Source organism: Nannospalax galili, unplaced genomic scaffold, assembly GCF_000622305.1.
Source record: "Nannospalax galili isolate Female #2095 unplaced genomic scaffold, S.galili_v1.0 scaffold288, whole genome shotgun sequence".
In the NCBI taxonomy this organism is placed as follows: domain Eukaryota; kingdom Metazoa; phylum Chordata; class Mammalia; order Rodentia; family Spalacidae; genus Nannospalax; species Nannospalax galili.
In genome coordinates, this window is record NW_008357996.1 from 768257 (window position 1) to 793954 (window position 25698).

At 43.3% G+C, this 25698-nt stretch overlaps 1 protein-coding gene across 7 annotated transcripts in view; it reads left to right on the forward strand.

The window, feature by feature from the left end:
* Tln2 (talin 2) overlaps window positions 1–25698 on the forward strand; it is a 488380-nt gene that overhangs the window by 356307 nt on the left and 106375 nt on the right. For all 7 annotated transcript variants that reach the window (XM_008856023.3, XM_029557653.1, XM_029557654.1 and 4 more), the window contains 10 exons: window positions 731–859; window positions 1917–2030; window positions 4100–4213; window positions 7002–7136; window positions 9735–9863; window positions 10922–11024; window positions 18244–18452; window positions 19500–19619; window positions 21054–21251; window positions 22317–22456. In XM_008856023.3, coding sequence (XP_008854245.1) covers window positions 731–859; window positions 1917–2030; window positions 4100–4213; window positions 7002–7136; window positions 9735–9863; window positions 10922–11024; window positions 18244–18452; window positions 19500–19619; window positions 21054–21251; window positions 22317–22456 — 1391 coding nt within the window. The remainder of the gene's footprint in view (window positions 1–730; window positions 860–1916; window positions 2031–4099; window positions 4214–7001; window positions 7137–9734; window positions 9864–10921; window positions 11025–18243; window positions 18453–19499; window positions 19620–21053; window positions 21252–22316; window positions 22457–25698) is intronic.

Consider the following 25698-nt stretch of genomic DNA (forward strand, 5'->3'; position numbering starts at 1 on the left):
TAAAATATATAGTTAATTCTTTTCAACACTAGTTCCCCTCCTATAGAATATTCAAAGTTACTACTCTTTCTCAGTTGTACTGTGTACCTGCTTCCTACTAACCATCCTAGCTCTGTCTGGCCCTCCCCTCCTCCCTTCTCAGCCTATGGTAAAGACTATTCTATTTTCTCCTGTAATGAGAATGACTTTTTAAAAACTGACTTTTTAATATTTGATACAATAGTATTTCAACTCAGTAAAAAGAATTTAAGTAAATGGAGCTCACACAACTGTCCGTCCTGGAAGCAAAATAACTGAGCCTTTTATCTTATATGATTTTAAAAAGTAAACTCCAGATTAGACTAATATGTTTCTTTATTTAAATTAATTTTGGCTGACACAAAAAAATCATATATACTAATGGAGGGATGTATAATAAACTTTTGTCTTTTAAACCTTGGATTTTTTGACATTGTATAGCCATGTAGGTTTGATCTTTAGTATAAAGATGATATTTGTACGGGCTCCAGATGTAGCTCAGTAGGTAGAGTGCCAGCCTAGCATGCTCAAAGCCCTGACTTAGATTCCAGCACCATATAAACCCCTCATGGTGGCACATGCCTGTGATCGTAGCATGTGGCTTTCCATTCCAAATACTTTGCATTATTAGGAAGAAGTAGAATTAGGCATACATTAGTAACAGTAGCCTGCTACCCCTGGACCACTTGGAATCTTATTTCCACCTTTTCAGGGGGCTGCAGCCAACCCAGAGAATGAAGACCAGCAACAGAGGCTGAGAGAAGCTGCTGAAGGTCTACGGGTAGCAACCAACGCTGCTGCCCAGAACGCTATTAAGAAAAAAATTGTCAACCGGCTAGAGGTCAGGAAACGAGTTGGCTTCTAGGGGGCAAACAGTTATTTGGGGGTGGGGAGCGGGGGGGGGAGATCAAATCACCAAAATGATACCTATATAAAGAACACCGAATCAAAGTTAACAGTGTTGTTGGATAGTTTAGGTGCTTTAACAGTATTGACACAATTTGAAGTTTTGCTTCAGTTCATGGCTTCTGAAAACTCAGGTTCTTTTCTGAGTTTAAAATTCAGAAATAGGATGTAGGTCTTTTGCAGGAGGAGGTGGGGTCTTTTGTCCTAGAATTAAAGAAGGACCAGTCATGGGAAGTGTTTATATTTTCTTGGAGGCAGTTACTTTTCCCCCACTTCCTGTAGAAAATTGGGACATTTGAGGACTGGACCTAGGGAGTGGGCTTGGATGGAGAAGGTGGAAGAGAGAATTGGTATTTTTGTCATTTTCAGAATATTTACTCTGATAAAAGAGATGGAAATAACAGGTCAACTGCATAAGAAAATACATTTATTTTCATGAATGTATACAAGAGACCCTTGAACTAAAATGCGGGTGATAGAAGCCAGGTTATCTGTCTAATGGAGAACCCCTCCATAGACAGTCTCCTGGGTTCTGGAAGAAAATTAGCCCCATTCTTGGAAGGAAAAAAAGAGAGTGAACTGTATTAATTACCCCAGGGTGCCAGTGTCAATGTCTGAGCTGAGGCCTCTAGGTGATGTGAAAGGAAGGAAGGTCATGGGCCCCTCTCTTTGTGCTTGACATAGAGAGCAGCTTATGCTTCATGAGGGACATATTTTTCCCCTAGAACATTTAGACCCTGTTTTACTTGCCAGTGTCATCTCAGTATGGCAATTGTCCCTACTCTTTTTAAGAAAGACAAATGAGGTTGGAGATTTAAGCTTCCAGGCCTCCCAGTTTTATTACTCCATCTAGTAAGTGCAAAACCGGGGCTGTCATCAAGGCATGGCAAGGCTGGGATTCGAAAGGCTGTGCCTGCTCCTGTAGTGGACATGCTTGATGTGGGAGTTTGAGTGTACAAACTTAGACTGACATGTGTCACTGTCTTCTGCAGGTTGCAGCCAAGCAGGCTGCAGCTGCAGCTACACAGACCATTGCAGCCTCCCAGAATGCAGCCATTTCCAACAAGAACCCTGCGGCACAGCAGCAGCTGGTCCAGAGCTGCAAGGTAAGCTTTGTGTGCATAGAGGGCCAGGTCTACAATAGATGGCTGATAGTATTAAACTGCCCTGGTAACTCATTTAAGGCAGGTCTTCCAGGACCCTAATCCAATTTCTTATGGCTCCATGTTCTAGGTGTAACTATATCTGGTTTTTGTCCATTAAGTGAATGGCCTGTGTTTGGAATTTGGAAGGAGGGCCCCCCCCCCCCGGCCCCAGCATAGTCTTTCCTTTATAAATTCTTTTTAAGGGACTGAATTAAATAAAGAGAATCGATGAGGCCATTTCAGAGCTCTGAAATAATAATGAGTTGTTGACTTTCCAGAGAGCCTTACTCTTGGGGGGTAGGCCTTCACATTCAGTCTTTATTCATTGTAGCAGGTTGATTTCATGTTTTCTCCTAATCCAAGGTCTGTTTTCATTTTGTCTGGTCTCCATGGGCCTTGTGTTTTGGTAGTTTCTGTTATCTGTAGCCTATCTGTCTGTTTTTCTGAGACGGGGCATTGATGTTGTGTTGAGGACAGCTTACTACACTGTCTCTTCCCACCAAGAGGGCTGACTCTCCCAGAATGCATCTGAATGGTGCCAGACACAAAGTCTTCCTGCAGAGCCATTGCTCACATGTGGCAGAACATCTGCCTGGAGACTCCTGAGAGCATTGGCAGTGGAGGCCAGATGCCAGGCATTGGCTGATTATGTTTGGGTTTTGAGAGCTAAATCCTCCTGTTTATCCTTCAAATCTTTTCCGAAAAATAGTGATTCATCTGAGGGATGCTGCTACTTCTTCAGAAATGGCTGAACTTCTTAGTGGAAATTGGGTTCTACTTCAGAAATAGCTGGGATTCTGAGGAGAAATTGCTTAGAACTCTCTATTCCTGATTGCAGTTTTCTGAGATTCCCCCTCAAAGCTGAATTTGTCATAGGAGGAAGAGCCTCTGTGATGCTCAGGTGTCCTGTCTCTTTGGTACTTGGGACCTGTGGAAAGACAAGGACTTGCTGAGAGTAAAGTTGCTGCTCATTGTGGGTCTTTCCTGTTCCAACCTCTACTCAGTTGCCAGCAGTGTGGAGAAGTAACCTTTGCTTCCTCAGGAACCAGAAGCTGTTCCTGTCCAGGGACCTGTTGCTGAGGGAGCCTTCTCTCCTTTTTTGGTAAAGGGACTGAAGGTGCTAGATCTCCTAGAGTCCCTGCCAGGGAAAGAAAGAGATGCTAGATGTCAAGTTTAAGTGAAGAGAGGAAAATGGACCAAATTACTGGAATCAGCACTCCTGAAAAGTGCCTGGGGATATTTCCAAGTAACTATTTTTAAACTCTTGCTGGACTGGGTTCTTGAGGGGAGGGGTATTTTACCAAGCCAAAATTTGCTGGGCACCTTTAGCCAACAATGACAGTGGTGGTGTTAGCACCTCCAAGGCCAAGTCCATCAGAGGGCGAGTGGGCACAGAGGGAAATGAAGAGGAGCACAGAGAAGGTGGACCACAGGAGGTAGCTACCATCTGGCAGCCCTGCCTTACCAAATATGGCTTCTTTCCCCTGCTTTGGGTTATCCCCGTTTGAGAAATGCTAAATGCTACTTACAGCAGAGAAACAGGAGCCATGCCAGCATGCAGGTATGGACTCCATACCTGCAAAGTCAGAGGCCATGAGCACTTAAACATGCTAGCTGCTGCATCTCTCCCCTGCTTCTTCTAGTCATGGGATCACCCACCTCATTTTATCCACCTGTCAATTATGTCTGTTCTTTGATTCTGACTCTGTAACATTAATGGCTAGGAGCTTGTGGGTTGCAACTAGAAAATTCTTTCAAGGCTTTGTTATTGAGAATAGCATTCTACCAAACAGATTGAGACTATCAGGACCTTAGGGTAGAGTGGGGAGGGGTGGAGAGAAGAGGGGCCAGAGAAGGGGATTCCGTGTGAGGAAGGACCCTGCTGGTTCAAGTGTGTTGTTGAATTCCACTCCTGGTACTGGTGTTCACAAGATTGGATCACACAATCCAAAATAGTCCTTTGGGTCATTTCCCTCTCCTTTGAAAGTTGTACCTCTGCTAATCAGTTCCCATCTCCTTGCATCCTGCAGGCAGTGGCAGATCACATCCCTCAGCTGGTACAGGGGGTGAGAGGGAGCCAAGCTCAAGCAGAAGACCTCAGTGCCCAGCTGGCTCTCATCATTTCCAGCCAGAACTTCCTCCAGGTAACATAGACATAAGCACCATGGTCATATGCAGTCACCTGCTGGCAGTCTGCCCTTTGGCCTTAAGGAAAGGAGTGTGCATGTGCAGACTCCACAGACTTGGCTAAGTCTTAGTCTAAGCAGCCTCAAAACTTCTTTCATGTGTTGTTTTAGATGAAGGAGATTTCACTGACCAAGCACAGTGCTAATGTGCAGGGAAAGTGCCAGTGGGTTAGTGTTTCAAGAGCTGCCACTCCGCATGCAGTGTTAATGTGTGAAGGTTTCGATCTCTTTCCACACAATGAAACTTAGAATTTAGACAAAGTTCTCTTTTTTGTTAGTGATGTTGAGCCAACTGTGTTTAGTCCCCACCTAGAAGGATTATAGTGTGTTAGGGCTGAACAGTATGGGCACGTTTCCTCTAAACCTGCTTTGTTTCTCTTCTTTCTTCTACTTTTTCTTCCTTTCATTCTTTTTTCTGCCGTGTATACACTTAGTTCTTTACAAGAAAAAGGTAAAGTTGCCAGGCATGGTGGCGTACGCCTTTAATCCCAGGACTTGGGAGGCAGAGATAGGCGGATCTCTGTGTGTTCAAGGCCAGCCTGGTCTACATAGTGAGTTCCAGGACAGCTGGGGCTACAGGGAGACCCTGTCTCAAAAAGACCAAAAAAATAAATAAATAAATAAATAAAATAATAATAAATAAATAAATAAAAGGTAACAGGGGCCAAAGAGATGGTTCAATGGGTATAGAGGCACTTGTAACCAAACCTACTTACCTGAGTCCAATCCTTAGGACCCTCATGGTGGAAGGAGAAAAGTGACTCCCGCAAGTTGTCTTCTGACCTCCACATGTATGCCATGGCATGTTCCTCCACCCAAACACACACACACACACACACACACACAGAGTAAATGAAATTTTTTTTTTTTAGATTTTTGTTTTTACTTGTTTTTTGAGACAGGCTCTTCCTGTAGCCATAGCTGGCCTGGAACATACTTTATAGACCAGACTGCCTTCCATGTCACAGAGATCTGCCTGCCTCTACCTCCCTAGTGCTGGGAATAAAGGTATGTGTCACCACACCTGGCTAGAATAAATTATTATTTTTTTAATTTAAGGCAATAGAATCAAGAAATTAAAAACTATATATATATATATATACTTGCTTTGTTTTGTTTAGGTGCTGAGGATTAAACCCAGGGCTCTGGTCACTCTATCATGGAGTTAACCTCCACCCTAAGCCACATACATTAAAAAAAAAATTTTATTTATTTTTCTTTTATATGTTTGAGTGTTTTGCCTACATGTGTGTAAGTGCACCCACTTGTGTACAATGGCAGCAGAGGCCAGAAGAACACATTAGATCCCCTGGAAACTGGAGTTACCAACAGTTGTTAGCCACCATGTAGTTACTGGGAACTGAAACCCGGATCCTCTGTAAGAGCAGCCAGTGCTTTTAACGGCTGAGCCATCTCTCCAACACTCCTTGTACATTTTAAACTTTCTTTATGAATACTGTAGGATTGTCCTTCCAGAAGGATGAACAAATCTAAATTTGCAGCTTGCAGTTTATGGAACATACTTTTTAAAAAATATTTTATTTATTATTTTTATTTTATGTGTATGACTGTATTGCCTGCATGTCTGTGAGTGCACCTGTGTCATGCAGTGCTGTGGAGGTCAGAAGAAGGCGTCAAATTCCCCTGAGCTGGAGTTAAGGACGATTCGTAGCCACTATGTGGGTGCTGGGAATTGAACCTGCGTCCTCGGCAAGAGCAGTCAGTACTCTTAACCACTGAGCCATCTCTCCAGCCCCATGGAGCATACTTTTTAAATATATCTTTTATAAGATGTATAAGATGGAGTTAAGCACTTTAAAAACAAAATTGCTAGGGCTAGAGAGATGGCTCAGCGGTTAAGAACACTGGTTGTTCTTGCCAAAGACCCAGGTTCAAATCCCAGCACCCACATGGCAGCTAACAACTGTTGGTAACTCCAGTCCCAGGGGATCCAACAGCCTCTTCTGATCTCCTCCAGCATTGCAAGACGCGGGTGCACTTACCTACATGCAGGTGATACATGCATACACATAAAAATAATAAATAATTTTTTTTCTTTTTGGTCTTTTTTGAAGCAGGGTGTCCCTGTGGCTCCAGCTGTCCTGGAACTCACTATGTAGACCAGGCTGGCCTTGAACTCACAGAGATCCGCCTGCCTCTGCCTCTCAAGTGCTGGGACTACAGGTGTGCATAGAGAAAAGTGGATACATGCCCAATAGGGGGCTGAGAAACATTAGCCGGGCACATGGGATACTGTCAACTAAGAAACTGGTAGAATTAAACACTGTAAAACAACACAAATAGTATCATCCATCCTTAAAAGTACATTCACATGTGCATAGTCTTTCATGCATATAGTGAAGTTATTTCGGTTTGTGAAAAGTGAGATCATCCCTTTTGCCTTCAATTTTATAAATAGTCTTTTGCATATATTTGCAATTTGGAGAACAGAACTACTCTGAGAAGCACAAAGAAGCATATTTAATAAGCAAATATCTTTGAAATCTGTTTTAAATGAGAATTTCAAGCTATTTCCCTTATTCTGCTTGCCCTACCCCTACCATGATGCATACTTGAAAAATACATATATTTCTAGGATGTACTATATTTGATCTGAATTGGTAACTCAGGGTTAAGAGTAGGGAACTAATTCGTGTTTAATGTGTCCCCTTTTTAGGGAAAAAAGTTCTAGCTGTTACACAGGCATTGTTGTTGAATGTTTGATTTTGTGTTCATCTCGCCACAGCCTGGAAGCAAGATGGTATCCTCTGCCAAGGCCGCAGTACCCACTGTGAGTGACCAGGCTGCAGCCATGCAGCTGAGCCAGTGTGCCAAGAACCTGGCGACTAGCCTGGCTGAACTGCGCACTGCCTCCCAGAAGGTAAGTGGGGCCTTGTCCCTGCAGTTAGCTTTTCAGGAGTGCAGCTTGTCATCCCTTCCTGTTACTGTGGTATGGGTGTTAGGAGGCCTCAGCTCTGCCTGCCTTATTTCTCAGCAAAGCCTTCCATTCTATTTGATAGCTATTAAAGATAGGCCTATGGGTTGACTTCTAGTACATTTAGCACAGGCTCCCAAGGCTTGGTAACCTTCATGCTTCTTCTACTTCTCCCCATATCCTGGGACAAGCAATGGTCTGTTTTTCAGTCTTCAGAGAGACTGGTTGTCATTAAGTATCTTGATACCTAATAAAATTGTGGGCCAAAACAAATGTGTTAGCTTTCAGTTACTGTGACAAATACCGAAAGAATCAGATGAAAGGAAGAACAGTTTAGCTAGGCTTGATGGCACGTGCCTATAATCTCAGCATTTGGTAGATAGAGGCAGAAGGAGTAGAAGTTCAAGGTCATAAGTTTGAGGCCAGCCTGGGCTACATGAGACCCTATCTCAATTTTAAAAAAAGAAAAGAGAAAAAAAGAGAACTAAAAAGGAGAGGGAAGAAAGGGAAGGAGAAGAGGAAGAAGGAAGAGGAGGGGCGGAGAAGGAAGAAGAGAAAGGAGGAAGAGGAGGAGGGTGGGGGAGGAGAAAGAGGAAAGAGGAAGAGGAGGAGGAAGAAGAGAAAGAGGTGGGGGCAGGAGAAGGAGGAAGAGGAGGAGGGTGGGGAAGGGGGAAGAGGAGGAGGAGGAAGAAGAAGAAGAAGAGGAGGAAGAGGAAGGTTTATTTGGCTCATGATTTCACAGATGCCTGTCATTTGGCTATCTTGTCCTGGACTGGTTGCAGTACTGTATGTCATGGTAAAATACAGGCAAATGATACTTTTTCGCTTTGTGGCAGCCAGGAAGTTAAACAAAAACCAAAAAAAAAAAAAAACCAGGAAGGAGCCAGGGTCCCAATAACTCCTTCAAGGGCAAACTCCTCAAAAGCCTAATCTCCTTCCACCTGGCCCCACCTTCTGAAGGCTCTGCCTCCTCCCAGGAGTGTCATAGGCTGAGACTACTCTCTTACCACCTTTGGCTATTTCAGAACCAAACTATAGCAATAATTGATTATGCCTATATCTTTCAGGTATCATCTTGAGAGCTTAATAGCAAGTTATGTAGGTAGAAAATATATTTGGAAGTAGTGTGGTATTATTTTAACTGTCATTTTTTTTCCCTGAGAAGTTTTCACATCTTCCATGGACATGTTCACCTTAACAGGGTTCTCAGTAGAACAGAATTGGAGACTAAATAAAACTGTATGAAACTCATTAATTATCAAAGGCACTCATTACTACTCTGATATAATATTAGCATGAAGTTCTGGCCTGAATTCATTTTTTCTCATAGCAAACCCTTTATAGAAAGAAGCAGCTTCGTAAACTGGTAAGCAAAGAGGATGGGAGCTAGCTTGAATGCCTGCTATGAGCAGAGCACACTGCAGTGCCAGAGCAGAATGCCCAGAGCTTTAGGCTATCTCTACAAAAGTTTGTATTTCGAGCTGTTTCTTGGAGTGGGCCTAGAAGTCACACTGCAGTGGTCTGGTGTGTGTTGGGGGCTTGGGGTACTTATCAGAATGCTGCTTCCCGACATGCATTTTAGCAACCATCAGAATCTTGGGCCATACAGCCCAAACAGCTGCTTGTTATCGTCTCTGTGAATCTTGACACATGCCAGCATCAGATAGCTCCTCTGAAGCAACAGGCCCCAAAGCGGGGACTGCTCCATGGCCCTGGGAGAAGCTGGGAAGGCTTATATTGCTTTTTCTGTACCTGAAACTCTGGAATCAAAGTTTAATCAAATTGTATCACTGTCATTGGCTTAATTTTGTGACCTGAGCACCTAATAATATAGACACATACAAAAAAATCAGTTACTTAGTATTTGCTGTGGTTCTTGGGGCAGTTATCAAAACAGGAAAGAAGTGATAATGTACCAATGTTGAAATTGCTCGTCAGCTACATTGCATGTGCGTGCAATTTATTAATGTGTGTGTTGGGGCCATGAAGGTTCAGCTTTTGGAGTACTGTGTTCCAAATAATCAAGAGAGTTAAAGAGGTAAAACAAATAGCTAAGGAGAAAAACTTGAGTGTGGAAGGATAAGGATTTAAAATGTGGAAATTTGTAGAGAATAAGGTTGCTCTTGTCTCTCCCTGAAGCCCTACCTTGGATTGCTTACTCACTCATTTGCTGTATGCATCCCAAGCCTCTGTGTTCACATACACCTACATACATCCCAAGCTTTGATATTTGTACATGCTCTGCTGTGTGCTCTACCACTGCAGTGAATAAAGGACCTATCCACTACATCTGAGTGTAAAATACCTTCAAGGAGACGCTAAGCGTTTCCAGTCTTAAGATATCCATAATTAATCTCTTAGGTAAAGTACAGCTAAGGTCCTGAGAATGGCTTTACTCTCTGGGAAATGTGTGTGCTGCCCTTGCCTGCTGCTAGAGTCAAAAAATCACCAGGAGTCTCTAGGAAAATGGTTTGTATGTTGCAAGGTATGAGGGACACTTTCCCAAGCAGACCTAGTTTATGTATTTTCTCCCTTTATTAACAGGCCCATGAAGCCTGTGGCCCCATGGAAATCGATTCAGCACTGAACACGGTGCAGACACTTAAGAATGAGCTTCAGGATGCCAAGATGGCTGCTGCGGAAAGTCAGCTGAAACCACTTCCAGGGGAAACGGTAAGTTGTTCAGGGTGTGGGTAAGCTGTTCAGGGTGTGGGTAAGCTAGTTTAGGGTGTGGGTAAGCTAGTCTAGGGTGTGGGTAAGCTAGTTTAGGGTGTGGGTTCTACCTGGGGTTTTTGTTTTTGTTTTGTTTTGTTTGCTTGCTTGCTTGCTTACTTTATAAATAGTTTGGGATTAAACTCAGTACATAGCACAGGCTAGCCTACAACTTTCAACTATCTTACCCCATTCCAGGCCTTTGCCAATTTTGTTCTCTGAGTTTTTCATTCAGTTATCTAAGCAAGATAGCATGCTGTCCATGAAAAGCAAGCTTTCTGTCACTTTTGTAATCTCACCACTTCAAATCTCTGTTTCTCTTGAATATCTTTCAATTTGAACTCTTTGAAGGATAACACTCAAACTGAACTATGTTAATGGTTCCACATGCCAGGAAGGTGGTGCAGGTGAATGTGTGGCCCACTTCCTGTCGTCATAATTAATGCCCTCTAATGATTTTTTTTAAAGATTTTATTCTTATATGAGTGTGTTGCCTACATGTATGTAAGTGCACCCATGTCGTGCAATGCCTGAGGAGGTCAGAAGAAGGCATTCCCCTGGACTAGAGTTGCAGATGGTTATTAGCCTTCATGTGGGTATTGGGAATTGAACCCAGATCCTCTGCAAGAGCAGTCAGTGCTCTTAACCACTGAGCCATCTCTCTAGCCCCATAATGCCCTCTAATGATTTCTTGTAGACTTTCTAAATTAGGTTCTAAACAGCTACAACTTCCTAAGGAATTGCCTTTGTTCACTGAAAATCTTAGCTAAGTCTGAGGAAATAGACTTAGAGGGATTCAGTAATTCAACCAGCCTCACACAGCTAGTGGTCTGTGTACCCGGACTTACTTATTCTAAGCTAGGCTCTTTATTGTCCCCCCCAGCTGCTGCTTAGCCCCATGGGGGACTCAAGAAAGAGCTCAGGTTCCAGATTTGATTCTGGGTCATTCTAAGCTATGCCAAGACCTCAGTGGATGTTTCTTTTCCTCTAAGTTCTCTCTTTTTTGAATATTCTTTCAGCTGGAAAAGTGTGCTCAAGACCTGGGAAGCACCTCCAAGGCAGTGGGCTCCTCCATGGCACAGCTCCTCACCTGTGCTGCTCAAGGAAACGAGCACTACACAGGTGGGACTCTCATGGCCTTCATGATGCATGTGGCCAGGTGCACACCCCTCTGGGAGAGGAGGAGTTGCTGATTTGACAGTAAACCTGTCCTTTTTTTCCCCCCAGCTTCACAGCATATTGTTCAGACGCCACAGTCTTATTGCTAAGGTTATTTTTAAATATACAAGATACTTTTCTCCTTGCTGTGACCAAAATACTTGACAAGTGGAGAGTTAAGTGGAGAAGGATTTATTTTGGCTTATAAATAGACACAGTCCATCATGGTGGGGAATTCATGGTGGCAGGAACAAGAGGCAGCTGGTCACATTGCCTCTGCATCAGTAGCAGAGAAGGATGGGTGCTTCTGTTCAGCTCACTTTCTCCTATTTATTCAGTCTAGGTCCCCAGCTTACTGAATAGTGCAGCTCACGGTTAGGGTGAGTCTTCCCACCTCAATTAACCCAATCTGTAACTCCCTCACAGATACACCCAAAGGTTTGTCCCCTAGGTGATTCTACATCTGTCAAATTGACAATATTAACCACTAAACTAAGCATTTAAAGTAATAAAATAATTAGTAAACTATATCACCACATTAGGCTACAAAGAAGACTTCTAGGACTGTCTTTGACTCCAAATATAACACCAAAGTAGAGAAATTAAAAAGAAATTAGAGATGACAATACATGTCAACAAAATTTTCCAAGATCAAAGACGGATATGGGGAACCCATACAGCTGAATGAATGAAGTTGTCAGCGTCTCCTGAAGGAGTGGGGCTGGACAGGAAACCAGTAAGAAGGAAGTTGAGTTGTGCTGCAGAACAAGGGGCTGAGGGGATGAGTTTTGTTCTCAGTGCTAGATGTCTCTGAAAGGTCGGAGAGCCCTTAATAGGGGTCTATGTGAGGGACAGGTTAGGTAACTATACAGGTTGGAAATCAGGTACTGTGCTGACTTCAGTTGTGATGTCTGTTGCCAGTTTACTTTAGGATGCAGCTCTTAGTGTGTCCTGCTAAGGCTGTAGAGTTCACCAGGGCTGTTGTCTTTCTTGGATTCAGAGCTATTATTTTATCTCCTTAGCTCCCCTGGGCATAAAGGAGACTTGACTCTGAGCCTCCATTTCTTGAAGCACTTCCAAATTAGGAAATGTCTTGAGGGAAGAAGGTGGCCTGAACCTTGAACTTTCCTCTCTGCATTTTCCTTTCATCCAAGATCTTGGTGCTCTTCCTTGGTGCCCGTGACTTCAAGTACATGTTTTCCAGTTGTGTTTCTGTGAGAGGATTAATTTGCAATGAATGAGTTATTCTGTCATTCCTACAGGCAAAAGTCCTCTTAGATGTTTTTGGGGGTTTTTTGTTGTTGGTGGTGGTGGTTTTTTTTTTTGGTCTTTTTGAGGCCCAATAGCCCCCATAGCCCCAGCTGTCCTGAAACTCACTATGTAGACCAGGCTCACAGGGATCCAGTTCCGCCTGCCTCTGCCTCAGCCTCCTGAGTGCTGGGATTAAAGGCGTGCGCCACTACACCCGGCTTCTCTTAGATTTTTTTTAAAAAACTGTATACAATTTTTACTTTAAAAGAATATAACAAGGAGTTAAGTTATAGTATAATATGCTACAGTACTTGCAATAATAAAAACATACAATTCTGTGAAAGAAGAAGGGCAATTTTCAGAGGAGACCTGACTCCTTCCTTACCAGGGTTTTTAAGATTGTTTAGAACATTTTTAAAAATATTTCATTTATTATTTTTATGAGTATGAGTGTATTGCCTTCATGTATGTGAGTGCACCCATGTCGTGCAAAGCCACGGAGATCAGAAGAGGGCTTTGGATTCCCCTCGAACTGGAGTTAAGGATGTTTCATAGCCACCATGTGGGTGCTGGGAATCGAACCCGGGTCCTCTGCAAGAGCAGTCAGTGCTCTTAACCACTGAGCCATCTCTCCAGCCCCTGTTTAGAACATTTTTAAGGAGAATGAAAAAGTAGGTATGATTTCTTACAGAATAGATGATATGGGGGAGATTTTAAGTTTAAAAAAGTCCTACACATTTCCCATATCTTGGCAGATTCTGTACAGAGGATGAAATGTATAGAAGTTGCATCAACATGCAGGATGCCAGGTAGCCTACTTGGCATCTGAAAACAGCCTAGACAGTACACTGCTTAGCTTTGGTAGACAGTTAGTAGGTGATACTGATGTGGGGAGTACTGTGTGCATGAGAGAAAGCTGAGTAAAGAAACTAAATTCTAGTAAAAAGCAAGGGGGACCAAGAAATAAGAAGATAGAGCTGGAGACTATATGAAAGATGACATAGCAGTTAAGAGCATTGACTGCTCTTGCAGGGGACTTCAGCACCCACATGATGGCTAATAACCTTCTGTAACTCCAGTTCCAGGGGATCTGATGCCCTCTTCTGGCCTCCATGGGCATTGCATGCACATGGTGCACTTATACATGCAAGCAAAACATTCATTTATGCAAAATTAAAATAAATATGATGCAGCTGGAAAGCTAAACCAGGAGCAGAACCATAGCCAACATGAGTAGTTTAGAATTTGACCAAAGATTATGTGAATGTACTGGAGAGTTTCAGCTGTGGAAACAGATCACACTGCCCTTTTTTGTAGGTGACCCTTCCTCCTATGTGTAGAATAGTTTGGAGAGAAGCAGTTGGAGGCAAGGAGGTCTTCTGTCTGTGCTCTCCATATGAGCACCAGACCACCACATGCTCAGAGTAGCATGCATACCTACACACATACACACAGAAAGTCAACTTTCTGACACTATAACAAATCACCTGATATAATTAACTTATATAGAAAAAATGTTTGTTTTGACTCACAGAGACTCTAGTCCATGATTATTTTAGTCTATGATGAAGCATCATATGATGGCAGGAGCATCTGGTAGAATAAAACCACTTACCTCATAGCTAAAAAGCAAAAGAGAGTGAGGATGAGGGCAGGAGGGGTGTAGCCCATAATAGCCTTCAAGAGCATATACTCAGTGTCCTGAAGTCCTCAATATAGGCTCTGCCTCTTAAAGCCTCCACATCTTTTTTTAAAGTTATTTTTACTTCATGTATGTTTCGCTTGCATATATGTAAGTGTACCCATGTCATGCAATGCCTGTGGAGGCCAGAAGAAGGCATTGGATCCTCAGGGACAGGAGTTAGAAACAGTTGTTAGCCACCATGTGGGTGCTTGGAGCCAAACCCAGGTCCTCTGCAAGAGCAGCCCGTGTTCCTAACTGCTGAGCCATCTCTTCTGCCCAAAGGCACCATTTCTTGCCAGTAGCATCACCATGGGGATCAAGTCTTTAACACATGAACCTTTGGTGAACGCTCAAGGTCCAAAGTATAGCAGTAGTGGAGATAAGAAGAGAGATTATAGAAGCAAGCCTCACAGTGCTTGGTGATTGGTTAGAATGCGGCAGGGATGGAGATAGAAAATGTAACGTGGAGAATCCTGTGGCCTGATAGGTGAATGAAGGGTTCTAGGAATTATGGGGGAAAGAGTACAAGGTTGATAGTGGTGGGGTTGAAGTTCAAGGATGCAGTTTTAACTTCAGATAGACTTGATTTGAAGTACTCAATGGATATGCAGATGGTGATCTCATTAGGCAGCTCTGGAAATCAAGAGACAAAGCTTGGCTGGAGACAAAGTTTCAATAATTGTTAGTTTAATCATAGTGATTGAAATCTTAGAGGCAGATAAGTTTGCCTATGGTGAGTGGTCAAGAGAGAAAAAGTTAATCAGAAAAGCCCAACTGGTAAAGGAGGAAACTCAACAATAGAAACAGATACCAGTACCGTGGGCAGGGAAGAGAAAGATACGTGTCTCTGGAGTCAGAGAGTTGCTGTCCAGGAGTCTTGTAGGAGAGTGGAATAAGGAAGTCCCTGCTCTCCAGGTTGGAGGAATTTCCACAATACTGAAGAACGGGTGGAAAGCAAGGGAAGAGAAAATGAGTGTGAGCAAGTTCTCCCTGGGCCTCGGCTCCCTTTCTCCCCGCCTCAGCCATGTGGACCATTCAAAAGCTGCACATTAACACAGTGGGCTGCAAGTGAATTTTGTTTAGCCAAAATTCAAATTCGATATTCAAATTCAATATTCAAAACACATTTATGCACCATTTAATACAGCTACATAGAACCTTCTGCAAACACTTCAGAATGAATTAAAGATTTATGTCATACCTACATTTTACGTTGGGGGCACTGTTTTTACATGCCATATACATGAATTCTGAAAATAACAAGCGTATGAAAGTTGGGCATAGTGATGCATGCCTGGAGGCAGGAAGATCAGGAGTTCAAGGCCAGCCTGGAATACAAGAGACCCTTTCTCAAAACAACAATCATTATGAAAAATGCCACTATGTTTGCTATCACTTGCTACTACTAAAGAGAATTGAAGATCCAGATGATCAGAATTCTGTGAAAATAATCTGTTTCCTCAAAGTTTTGCAGTTATTGAAATACATGTGCAGTAGAGTTTCCCCCTGGTAGGTCTGGCATTGTGATGTACATAGAAGAACAGTTTCAGGTCGGGGGCATGAGACTTCATCACATGACCCTATGGTGATTCCCACTGACAACATGACTATGAGCACAGCCTTGTTGGCTTTGGATTCACAGGGCTCTCTGGCCTCCTGGCAACCTTATTTCAGCCTTTGACAATATGACTTCCTCATTCTGGGAAACCTGTTTCCTTCAAATAAAGTCCTTATTGTGCCTTGAAATTTCACAGTGAGTCCTCAGCAGAAGATCCATGAGATGGACAAGCTTAGGCTTTTGGATTTTATCTTTTACAGTTGCTAACTTTCAAAATAATCTGAAGGGCTGCAGGGGTAAAGACACCTACCACCACGCCTGATGACCTGAGTTTGATCTCTGGGACCCACATGGTAGAAGGAGAGAACTTACTCTCAAAAGCTGTCCTCTGGCCTGCTCTCCATATGAGCACCCGACCACCACATGCTTAGAGTAGCATGCGTACCTACACACACACACACACACACACACACACAGTAAATAGGTAGGTAGGTAGATTATATAGAAGATAGATAGATAGATGATAGATAGATAGATAGATAGATAGATAGATAAAATGTGTTAATTTTTAAATCATCTTACTCTATAAAATGTTTTCCATTCAATGGTTTTGCAAAAGTGCATCTTATTACTTATGATAAATGTCTTATTCCATATTCTCAGAATTCAAATAGAAGTGAATGCAAGAGTTCATATAATAAATGAGAAGTCATCTAGACATCACAGCCTAGACTCTTCAGCAGTCAATCATAAATTCCCAGCACTCGTGTGGGAAGCCGTGGCCTGTGGGAAGGACAGCAGTCTAGACATGCAGCTAGTTGGAAACCAAATAAGATGAGGGCATGACCACATCTGGAGCTCTGCTGAGCAACCACATCCTTCAACCCTGAGCCAAAAGCTAAAACAGAAAATGTTTCTCCCCTTCACCTTAGCTTTATTTACATTTGTGTTTTCTCTTCTGGGCCTTGCTAATACTCCACCCCTAAATCCTTGACTTCAAGCTCTTCCATTCTTCCAGCTGTATGATAAGCAGATTAGCAATATAAATTCTGCCTTGGTTAGATCACGGTTCTCCATCCCAGCTGTGCAGCACACAGAACATTTGCAGATGTGTGTGTCTGAGGCTGGTTTTATGGGTCTTGGACCTTTCTTGTTATGGAGCCTCATCAGTACCGCAGGGAAGACCATTGGCTGTATCTGTGCTAACTCAGAAGGAGTGATTCTGGGATGCTGCAGTCCAGAATGGAAGATGTCCATGGTTGTGATTTCTATGCACAGCTCATGTTCCAACAAGACAACCTCGTGCTTTGCCTTCCCAAAGAACAGACTGAAGAGCATGAGGTAGGAAGCTAGGAATCTCAGATCCCGCTCTCACACTACCTTGGAAATGTCTTGTGGACAGGACACTGTCACTGCTAGGCCTTGTAGGAAACTTTGCTGAGACTAGCTCCAGGGTAAATTAGGTTCCTTTGCTCCTGTAAGGAAGTGCCCCTAGCCCTCAGCTTCATAGTGTGTCAAGGACCAGATGCCATAGGTAGGCACATGTTTATTCTGTATGAAGTGGAGTGGTGTTGTAGCTTTAGAGGACTGATTTATGTTCCCCAGTGACATCATCTCTATCAAAGTAGATTTTAAAACAAACAAATACCACAAGAGGATATCCAAGAAGCCTTTAAATGTATTTTAAGAAGTACTATCAACATCATTACTTCTTAAGAGCATGAAAGTTAAAATTTGATGCAGCTACATGCCCAACCAAAATGGAAAATCTGAAACAATACCTACTGGTTAAGATTTGGAGGGAACCACAGCTCCTCTGCATTGCTAGTGGGGTGGATAATAGTAAAACCATTTTGTAGTATTTTCTGTAGCTAAGTTAGCACTCCATGATCCAGCAATTCAATTCCTATGTTTTATCCAAGATACTTGATTTACCACATGCCAATCTGAATGTGTACACAAGAACTATCTTGGAATTTTTGTCCATAACAAGAAATATACTAAGTGCCCACCAGCAGAACAGGTAAATGAATGTGAGTGTGTTTATATGACATCACCCTTCATAGAAGAAAAAAGAACAAATGGTTACACGTAATAGCACAAGTCAATCTCACAGCTGATGGCCAGAGACAGAAAACAGACACAAAAGAATGTACACCATATGGTTCTTTAAATGTGAAGTTTAAGGACAGATAAAGCTAGTCTGAGGTGGCAGATGAGAGTGTTAATTGCTCCCAGTGTGAGGAGCAGTGTGGGGGATGGGCAGAGCAGTGGTGACTGTATCCATATGTACAAATTCACTGTGCTGCTCACATCTGTCCTCTTTATTTTGTGTGTACAGTTTATGCCCTTGTAAAGGCAACTGGGAAGAATATTGAATTAAAATTACTTCCCACAACCTATGCATAGGCACACCCAGGCATATACATCCATCTGCTCCAATATACATGATGTTTTATTTCTCGGGACATGTGATGCAGTGGGAATAAGGGATGTCAGAGTGTTGAGCATTCTCTTTCTTGTACAGCATCTTTCCTGGATTGGCTCGGGGCCAAGGGGATGGGCCACTTCATTGAGCAGCACAGCAGTTCACATTGTACAAAAATTTATCTGGACCCCAAGGTTATTGCCAAGGAAAAATATAACTTTTAATGTAATTTAATAGAAACTAATGGGCTTTTATCCCCCAGGAGTGGCAGCTAGAGAGACAGCCCAAGCTCTGAAAACACTGGCTCAGGCCGCCCGGGGAGTGGCAGCATCAACAAGTGATCCTATGGCTGCCCACGCCATGTTAGATTCAGCTCGGGACGTGATGGAGGGCTCTGCCATGCTCATCCAAGAAGCCAAGCAGGCCTTAATTGCACCTGGAGATGCAGAGAGTCAGCAGAGACTAGCCCAGGTGAGCCTGGAACCGGGAGCTGTAGTGATGACAGTCATGCGCAGGTCAGTAGGCTGCCTCCTGGGCATGTTTTCCTGGGGTGAGTGTATCAAAGTGTGTATGGTAACAGGGCTGACCATCCATGATACTATTGTATCTTGCCTGGTAATCCCCACATTAATGTGAGATCTGCTTAACTCATCATCAGCAAGGTATGGAGTGGGTCTTTGAAGTCTGTCTGATTTGGGATGCCAGACATAACATGCTCGCTTGGGGCCTGGGCCTACTTCATTCCCCTCCACTTTTTAACCTGTGAAGTAAGATAGAGACAATAGGTCAAGTCACCCATAAGTCAAAGCTCACTGTCACCTCTTCAAATGGTTCTTCAATAACTCAATGAAACCAATTAGTTAGGGTCCATCTAGGCAAAGTCCTTGATTGGGAACATATTCTAGATGAAAGAAAATTCCACTGCCTACCTCCCAACTTCCCTTTTAACTGAGGATACCAAAGTGTGTGAACAGGGAGTTGTTTCAGTATTCCTAAAGGACAGCATGTGGGCATCTCGAAGTTGGGTCTAGGGGTACTGGAACATCCACTTTGCCCTTTGGGAAATTGACATCTTCAGGGATGTTGGCACAAGAGGTTCACTGAAAGAATCAGTCACAGGTCTGTGATCCAAAGAACTCAAGTACAGCTTTAACCATGGAGACCTCAGCAGGCCTCCAGGTAAGGGAGGTATTTCTGCTTCCCTTGATAGAAGGTACCTGTGTTTTAGAATCTGACCTCATATTGGAGAGTTCTCTGTTTGGATCCCATTGCTGTGGCTCATCCTAGCTCTGGGATGTGCAGCATCTCAGACTGTTAACCCCAGCGTGGGGGCAGCAGAGATAAGAGACCTGGCTGAGATGATTTAATTTAGTAAACAGCATTGGGTAGATGCCAGTGGATAATTTCCATGTTGGTGTCAGCTCTGCATATTCTCCCTGTTCTTTCACAACAAACGTGTAAAGGCGTTTGTGCCAGAAGCTGCTTTTTTAAGGTGCTTCTCTCCCTCTGTGTGTTCAGGTGGCCAAAGCCGTGTCTCACTCCTTGAATAACTGTGTGAATTGCCTCCCTGGACAGAAGGATGTGGATGTGGCCTTGAAGAGCATTGGGGAGTCCAGCAAGAAGCTGCTTGTAGATTCGGTGAGGTCCTTATCTGGGAAGGGGCACCTAGGATCGGTTCACTCTAGGAGGGAGTGTGCCTTTTCCCTACATGAGCTCTCTTGAGAGGCTAGCCTTTCCCTTAGGAATCCTGGTTTTCTGCCAGTTTGTCTTTCCTTTGTTTTCCTTTCTGATCAACAAAGTCCCCAAGACAGGACTTATGGGGGATGGGTACATATCGGTGCAAGTGGCACATGTGTGAGCAGGTATACACATGCACATATGTGCTCATACCTGTGGAGATAGGAGGACAACCTCAGATGTCATTCTTAAGGTGGCTTCCACTTTTGATTTGAGTTAGGATCTCTTGGTGGTCTGTCTCTAACTTCACCAAGCAGATTAGGCTAACTGGCCATTAAACTTCCAGGATTGACCTGTCTTCACCTACCATCTCTCCCTCACTGAGATTATATGTGCATACCACCATGCCCAGCTTTTTAATGTGAGCTCTGTACCAGCTGAGCCACCTCCTGGGCCCTTGGAGTGGAGTTGGGTTGTTTTTTGTTGTTGTTGTTGTTGTTGTTTGTTTTTTTAATTTTTTCCTTTTTGAGGCAGTGTCTCCCTGTCTCCCCACCTGGCCTGGAACTCACTACGTAGAGTAGGCCAGGTTGACTTCAGGCTCATAGAGATCCACCTGCCTCTGCTTCCCTGCTTCTGTATTGTTTGTTCTTTGGTTATCCTAGTGAGACAAACAAGAGGCTGTGATCTAATCTAGCTGTGTATCAGAGCATGCCAGCTAGTGACAGGTGACAAGGGGCACATGTGTTCAAGACTAATTAAGAAAGCAGCTATTCTGAGGACTCCCACTTTGGAGCCCATTCCTGTCCCTCATTGAAGGAAAGGTGGTACTCATTTGTCTGGTTCATCTCTGTGCAGGTGCCAGCAGTGTCCGTGTGTAGAGTCTAGTTTAGCTCCCTGGAACTTTAATGGTTATACTTCTGCAAATGAAACTGTGTTGTGTGGGGTTCTTTTTAGGTTATTAACAAGGACCACAAATAGAACAAAATTGATGGTTATTAGTTTGGAAAAACATAATTTGAAATTGGATCACATCAACCTCATAGTTCTAACAAGCTACAACTGGGAGTTTCTATCTTGAGAGAAACAAAGAAGGGTGGAGATTGGATTCTGGAGTCAAGCTGCCTGTATGTCACTCCTGTCTCTGCCACTTCAGTGACTGTGAGTGCCTGAGCATAGCTCTTTCACCACATTTAGCTCTCTAGTACATGCACTGAGTGAGTGAAGATGTATTGAAATTCCAGTTTAATATGGACTCAGACTACACAGAGCTTTTTAGTTGGATTTGAATGACTCAGAAACAGATCCATGGCAGTCATTCTTCCCTCCACAATACCTTCCTTTATCCCTCTTGTGCGAGGTAAAACTTCCCATGGGGTGTGCCTTCTATTTCTATAGCTACCTCCAAGCACGAAACCTTTCCAAGAAGCCCAGAGTGAGCTGAACCAGGCTGCTGCTGATCTGAACCAGTCTGCTGGGGAAGTTGTCCACGCCACACGGGGCCAGAGTGGAGAGCTGGCAGCAGCCTCTGGAAAATTCAGTGATGACTTCGATGAGTTCCTGGATGCTGGCATTGAGATGGCTGGTCAGGCGCAGGTGGGTGGGAGATGGCTTATGTTGCTCACCTGAGCCTCCAGGCTCTGGTGGACCAACTATCTCTGAGGATGATTGGACTGAAGGGCCCCAGAATTCTGTAAACAAGCCACAGTTGCCTTCCTTTAGTACCTAGGAAGTTGCATGACCTCATAGGCATGACATACCTAGAGATGCTATCAACTGATGTGTGAGGTGCTTCTAGGGATAAGAGTGACTTTTCGTATGATCCTCCAGCAGAGCTTATATCTTTTTACTTTCACCATTTGGGGGAGGGTAGGAAGAGGAACAATGTTTATCAGAGATGAGGACAGCTCTTTCAAGGTGGGATAATACAGCAGGCATACACACACATGTATGTATTTGCAGTTTGGTGGACTCCTTTGAATGGATTGCATCTGGTACTGAGTGTCAGATGGTTTAAAATTACCTGCTTTAAAGAGATAAGCCACTTGTTTAGAACAAGGGAACATGATTGGTCTGGCATCAACTTGCGGAACTGTTTTGTTTTGTTTTGTTTTAAATTGTTTTGCTTTGTGATTTGCGGGGAGGGGTAGAGGTCCTGTGAACGCCCTAAAAGAGATATCTAGGGTGTTTCTTGCTTTGTTTTCCACAAAGGATAGTTTGTCAGTCAATAAGCCCAGTCCTTCTCCAAGTTGGGAACTTCTGAGATGCTCCGAACATTGAAACAATGCTGGTCATTTGTGCCAGGCTGAGATGTACAAGATGCTTGACAACTCCAGCATTGTTAAACAAGATGCTCGAATCGTCGTTGCTCAGTCTGTGGACTGGAGCTGCTTGAGCATTTGCCTCCTGCTTGTCTTTAATGTCCCCATATAATGAGAAAACAGAACTCCTGGCTGACCCACTTAGATGTAGATTTCTTTCTGGCCACATGCATCTTGCTCTGAGCATCTATTTGAGGATGAGTAGACACTAGTCATTGTTTCAGTGAGATACATATCTGCAGCCTTGATAACTTGCCTCCACCTCAGGAGCCTAGTTCACGATTGTTTTGTGGGAGTGATAGACAGTCCCTAACTGACTTGGCTCTTCTTGACCTTCCAGACGAAAGAAGATCAGATGCAAGTGATAGGGAACCTTAAGAATATCTCTATGGCATCAAGCAAGCTGCTGTTAGCTGCCAAGTCTCTCTCTGTGGATCCTGGAGCCCCCAATGCAAAAAATCTTCTGGCTGCAGCTGCAAGGTAAGCCTAAGATGTGCTTCTGTGAGTGTGTGAGAAATGCCATTGCATTTGAAGAATGTACCTGACTTCCTGCCACTTTGGCTGAGCAAAGAATTGCTGTTATCCTTATGTTGTTGGCAGTAGAGTTGAGATTGACGGGCATTCTGGTATTCTGTAATAAAACTAACTCATCCTGTGTTCTTAGCCCACTTGGAAAGTCTTCCATCTTCATATATAGCCTCTTCTGAAAAGACTTCTTACTTAAGATTTGTGTTGATTTGCAAACATGATGGTTTAAATAGATTTTCCTTCTTTCTCTATTGTGTGTGTGTGTGTGTGTGTGTGTGTTTACAAGTGGGGGGGCATTATGTGTAGTGTGTGTACATGTTTGTGTGCATGTGGGTACATGGTGTGTGTACACATACATGTATGTGGAGGCCTGAGATGACCCTTGATCATCTTCTGTCTTGCTCATTGAGGCAGGTTCTGTCAGTTAAAATCAGAGCTCACAGTATGGCTAGTCTTGCCAGCCAGTTTGCTCTGGGGAGCCCTTCTCTACCTTCTGAGGCTCAAATTGCAAGTGGGCCACCACATCCACTCAGCAATTTACATAGGTTTTGGTGATTCAAACTCTAGCCTTCACCCTTATACAGAAAGCACTTTAACCACTGAAATATCTCCCCAGCCCCTAAGATCATTTTTTTAAGTAGCATTATATTGTTCAGATTATAGAAGTAATATACTCTCATTGAAAAAGAAATTGGGAGATGAGGAAGCCAGGTCACCCTTCTCCTGAGCGCTCTGAGATGGTGGGGGATCAGAGGCACAGAGTGAAGAGACCCTGGGGACTTGCAGGTCTGGTAACAAGCTACTTCATTAAAAGTTCAACAGGTTTTTATACAGAAAAGAAACTAGCAGTTATGTATGGCTTTTGCAGTTGCATACAAAGTATTAGAAATTTTAAGACAAAGAAACAGGAACAGTAACTTTTTGCTGGTATAAGCTAAGGCAATCACATAGCAAGATATTTATACGTTACTCAGGGCTATTGTCTGCTGATGTATTGGTCAAGATGTTTACTCTCTCAGACAGGGAAATTAAGATACCTTTCTCAGAATGAAGAACACAGCCTATCTGATCTGGCCAGCTTCCTCTGCTAACCATGGAGCTGTTCTGTATTTCAGGGTCTCACCCATAAGCAGAGGCTGTGGTTTGATCTCCAGGTCTCAGGTTCCATTCATTCAAAGGCAGGTCATCCCAATCTCCAACAGGGAGATACTAAGAAAACTACTCCAAAGCCATTCAGCAGACACTGAGCACATACAGCATGACTAACAAACATCCACGTTGGATTGGATGTTATATGTTCCATCCATCACTTGCAAAAGGGCTCTGGTTTAGGATGAACAGCGTAGCAATGGGAGTAAACTATCTTTGAACCCAAGTAAAACATGAATCCTCAGTGCTAGAGAGATGGCTCAGTGGTTAAGAGCACTGGCTGCTCTTGAAGAGGACCCAGGTTTAGTTCCCAGAGCCCATTTGGTGGCTAACAACTGTCCATAACTCTAGTACCAGGGGATGTGACACCCTCTTCTGGCCATTGCAGGCATTTCACACATGTGGAGCATTACACACATGCATTCAAAACACCCATACACATTTAAAAAATCAATAAAAAATTAGAATAAAATATGAATTCTTGTATGGAATGATGTCTGTGTCCATCCTTCTATTTGCTTTCACTTCAGGGATATGAGAAATACACTTTCTGCTCCCAGACCGCCATTGTGGCACTTCAGAAGTTCAGTCCCTAGTGACTGAATGCTACTATGCATGCTAGACTGCAACAGTAGCCCAGCACTATCTGGCACGTGCAGTCTCAGGTTCATTTTCCATACCAGAGTGTATTTTATGATTCTGTGGTCTTGCAGGTGTTTTCACAGTGTTGTTTGACATCTTGTTATGTGTAAAAAGCCCGGTGGTGAGACATTAGATGACTTGTTACAGGGGGACAGAGTAATGGGAAACCCCTTCAAAATGTTCATAGTCATGATTAGCTTTAATTCTGTTTGCTTTATTGATTTGTTTATTTATTTTTGGCTCTTACCATGTATCCCTAGCTAGCCTGGAACCCAAACTCAGGATGGCCTCAAACTCAGAGAGATCCACCAGCCTCTGCCTCCCAACTACTGGGATTAAAGGCATTGATTGCATTTTATTTTTAACTTGGTTTTGTTTGCTTGTTCTATGTTTGTTGTTATTCATACCTTTAAGTTGTCTGAGTGAAAAAGCTGGAATTCTAGTGCAAAGATCTTTAATGGTCAATCTGCTATGTCAACCTACCCAAACTTTGCCATTTGTAAAATGGGGGTATAAACTCTGACTACCTTCAACCATTTTTAGCTTTCATGGTACTAATGGTGACATCCTATCTCTCCTTCCTTCTTGACTTATAGTATATTTTTTAAATTTTGTTTTTTTTTATGGAGGGTTAGACAATGTCAGAACAGTTCCCTTGCAACAGCCCTTGAATTTCTTTTCTTTTTTTTTTTTTTCTTTTTGAGACAGGGTCTCCCTGTAGCCCCAGCTGTCCTAGAACTCACTATGTAGACCAGGCTGGCCTTGAACCCACAGAGATCCACCTGCCTCTTTATTTTTTTAGTTTTTTTACTAACAGCTTGAGGGTGTAGCCCATGGGGCAGGGAAGCCATGACAGCAGTATAAGACAGCTGGTCAAATTGCCTCTGCAGGCAGGAAACAGAGAGAGGATGAACGCTGCTGCTCAGCTCTTTCCCCTTTTTGTTCAGACCAGGACCCCAGCCCATAGAATGGTGCCATTCACAGTTAGGGTGGATCTTTCCACCTCAATTAACCTTGTCTAGAAACTGTCTTACAAACATGCCCAGAGCTTGGGCTCCTAGGTGGTTCTAGATCCTGTTACATTAACAATTAGCCATCTCAGTTGCAGATATATGTAGTGGCAAACAATAGCCAGAGCCACTAGGGAAGTGCAAAATTATCTTCGCATCTGTCCTGTTCCATCTCATGCTTTGCTTGTGATTGTTTTGGTAAAGCAAGTGCCCTCCTTTAATGGTTGTGGATGGGATCAGGGATGGGGTGATGTCTGTTCTGTTGAACCCCCGCTCTTTGATCTGCTTCTTTTCCTATGCAGGCCTTTGTTTCCAGGCTTATCATCTTCAGTTTTTTGCATCATTTCCAAATTGTAGTTTCCAACTTGGAATGAATTGTTTATTCTCTAAAGT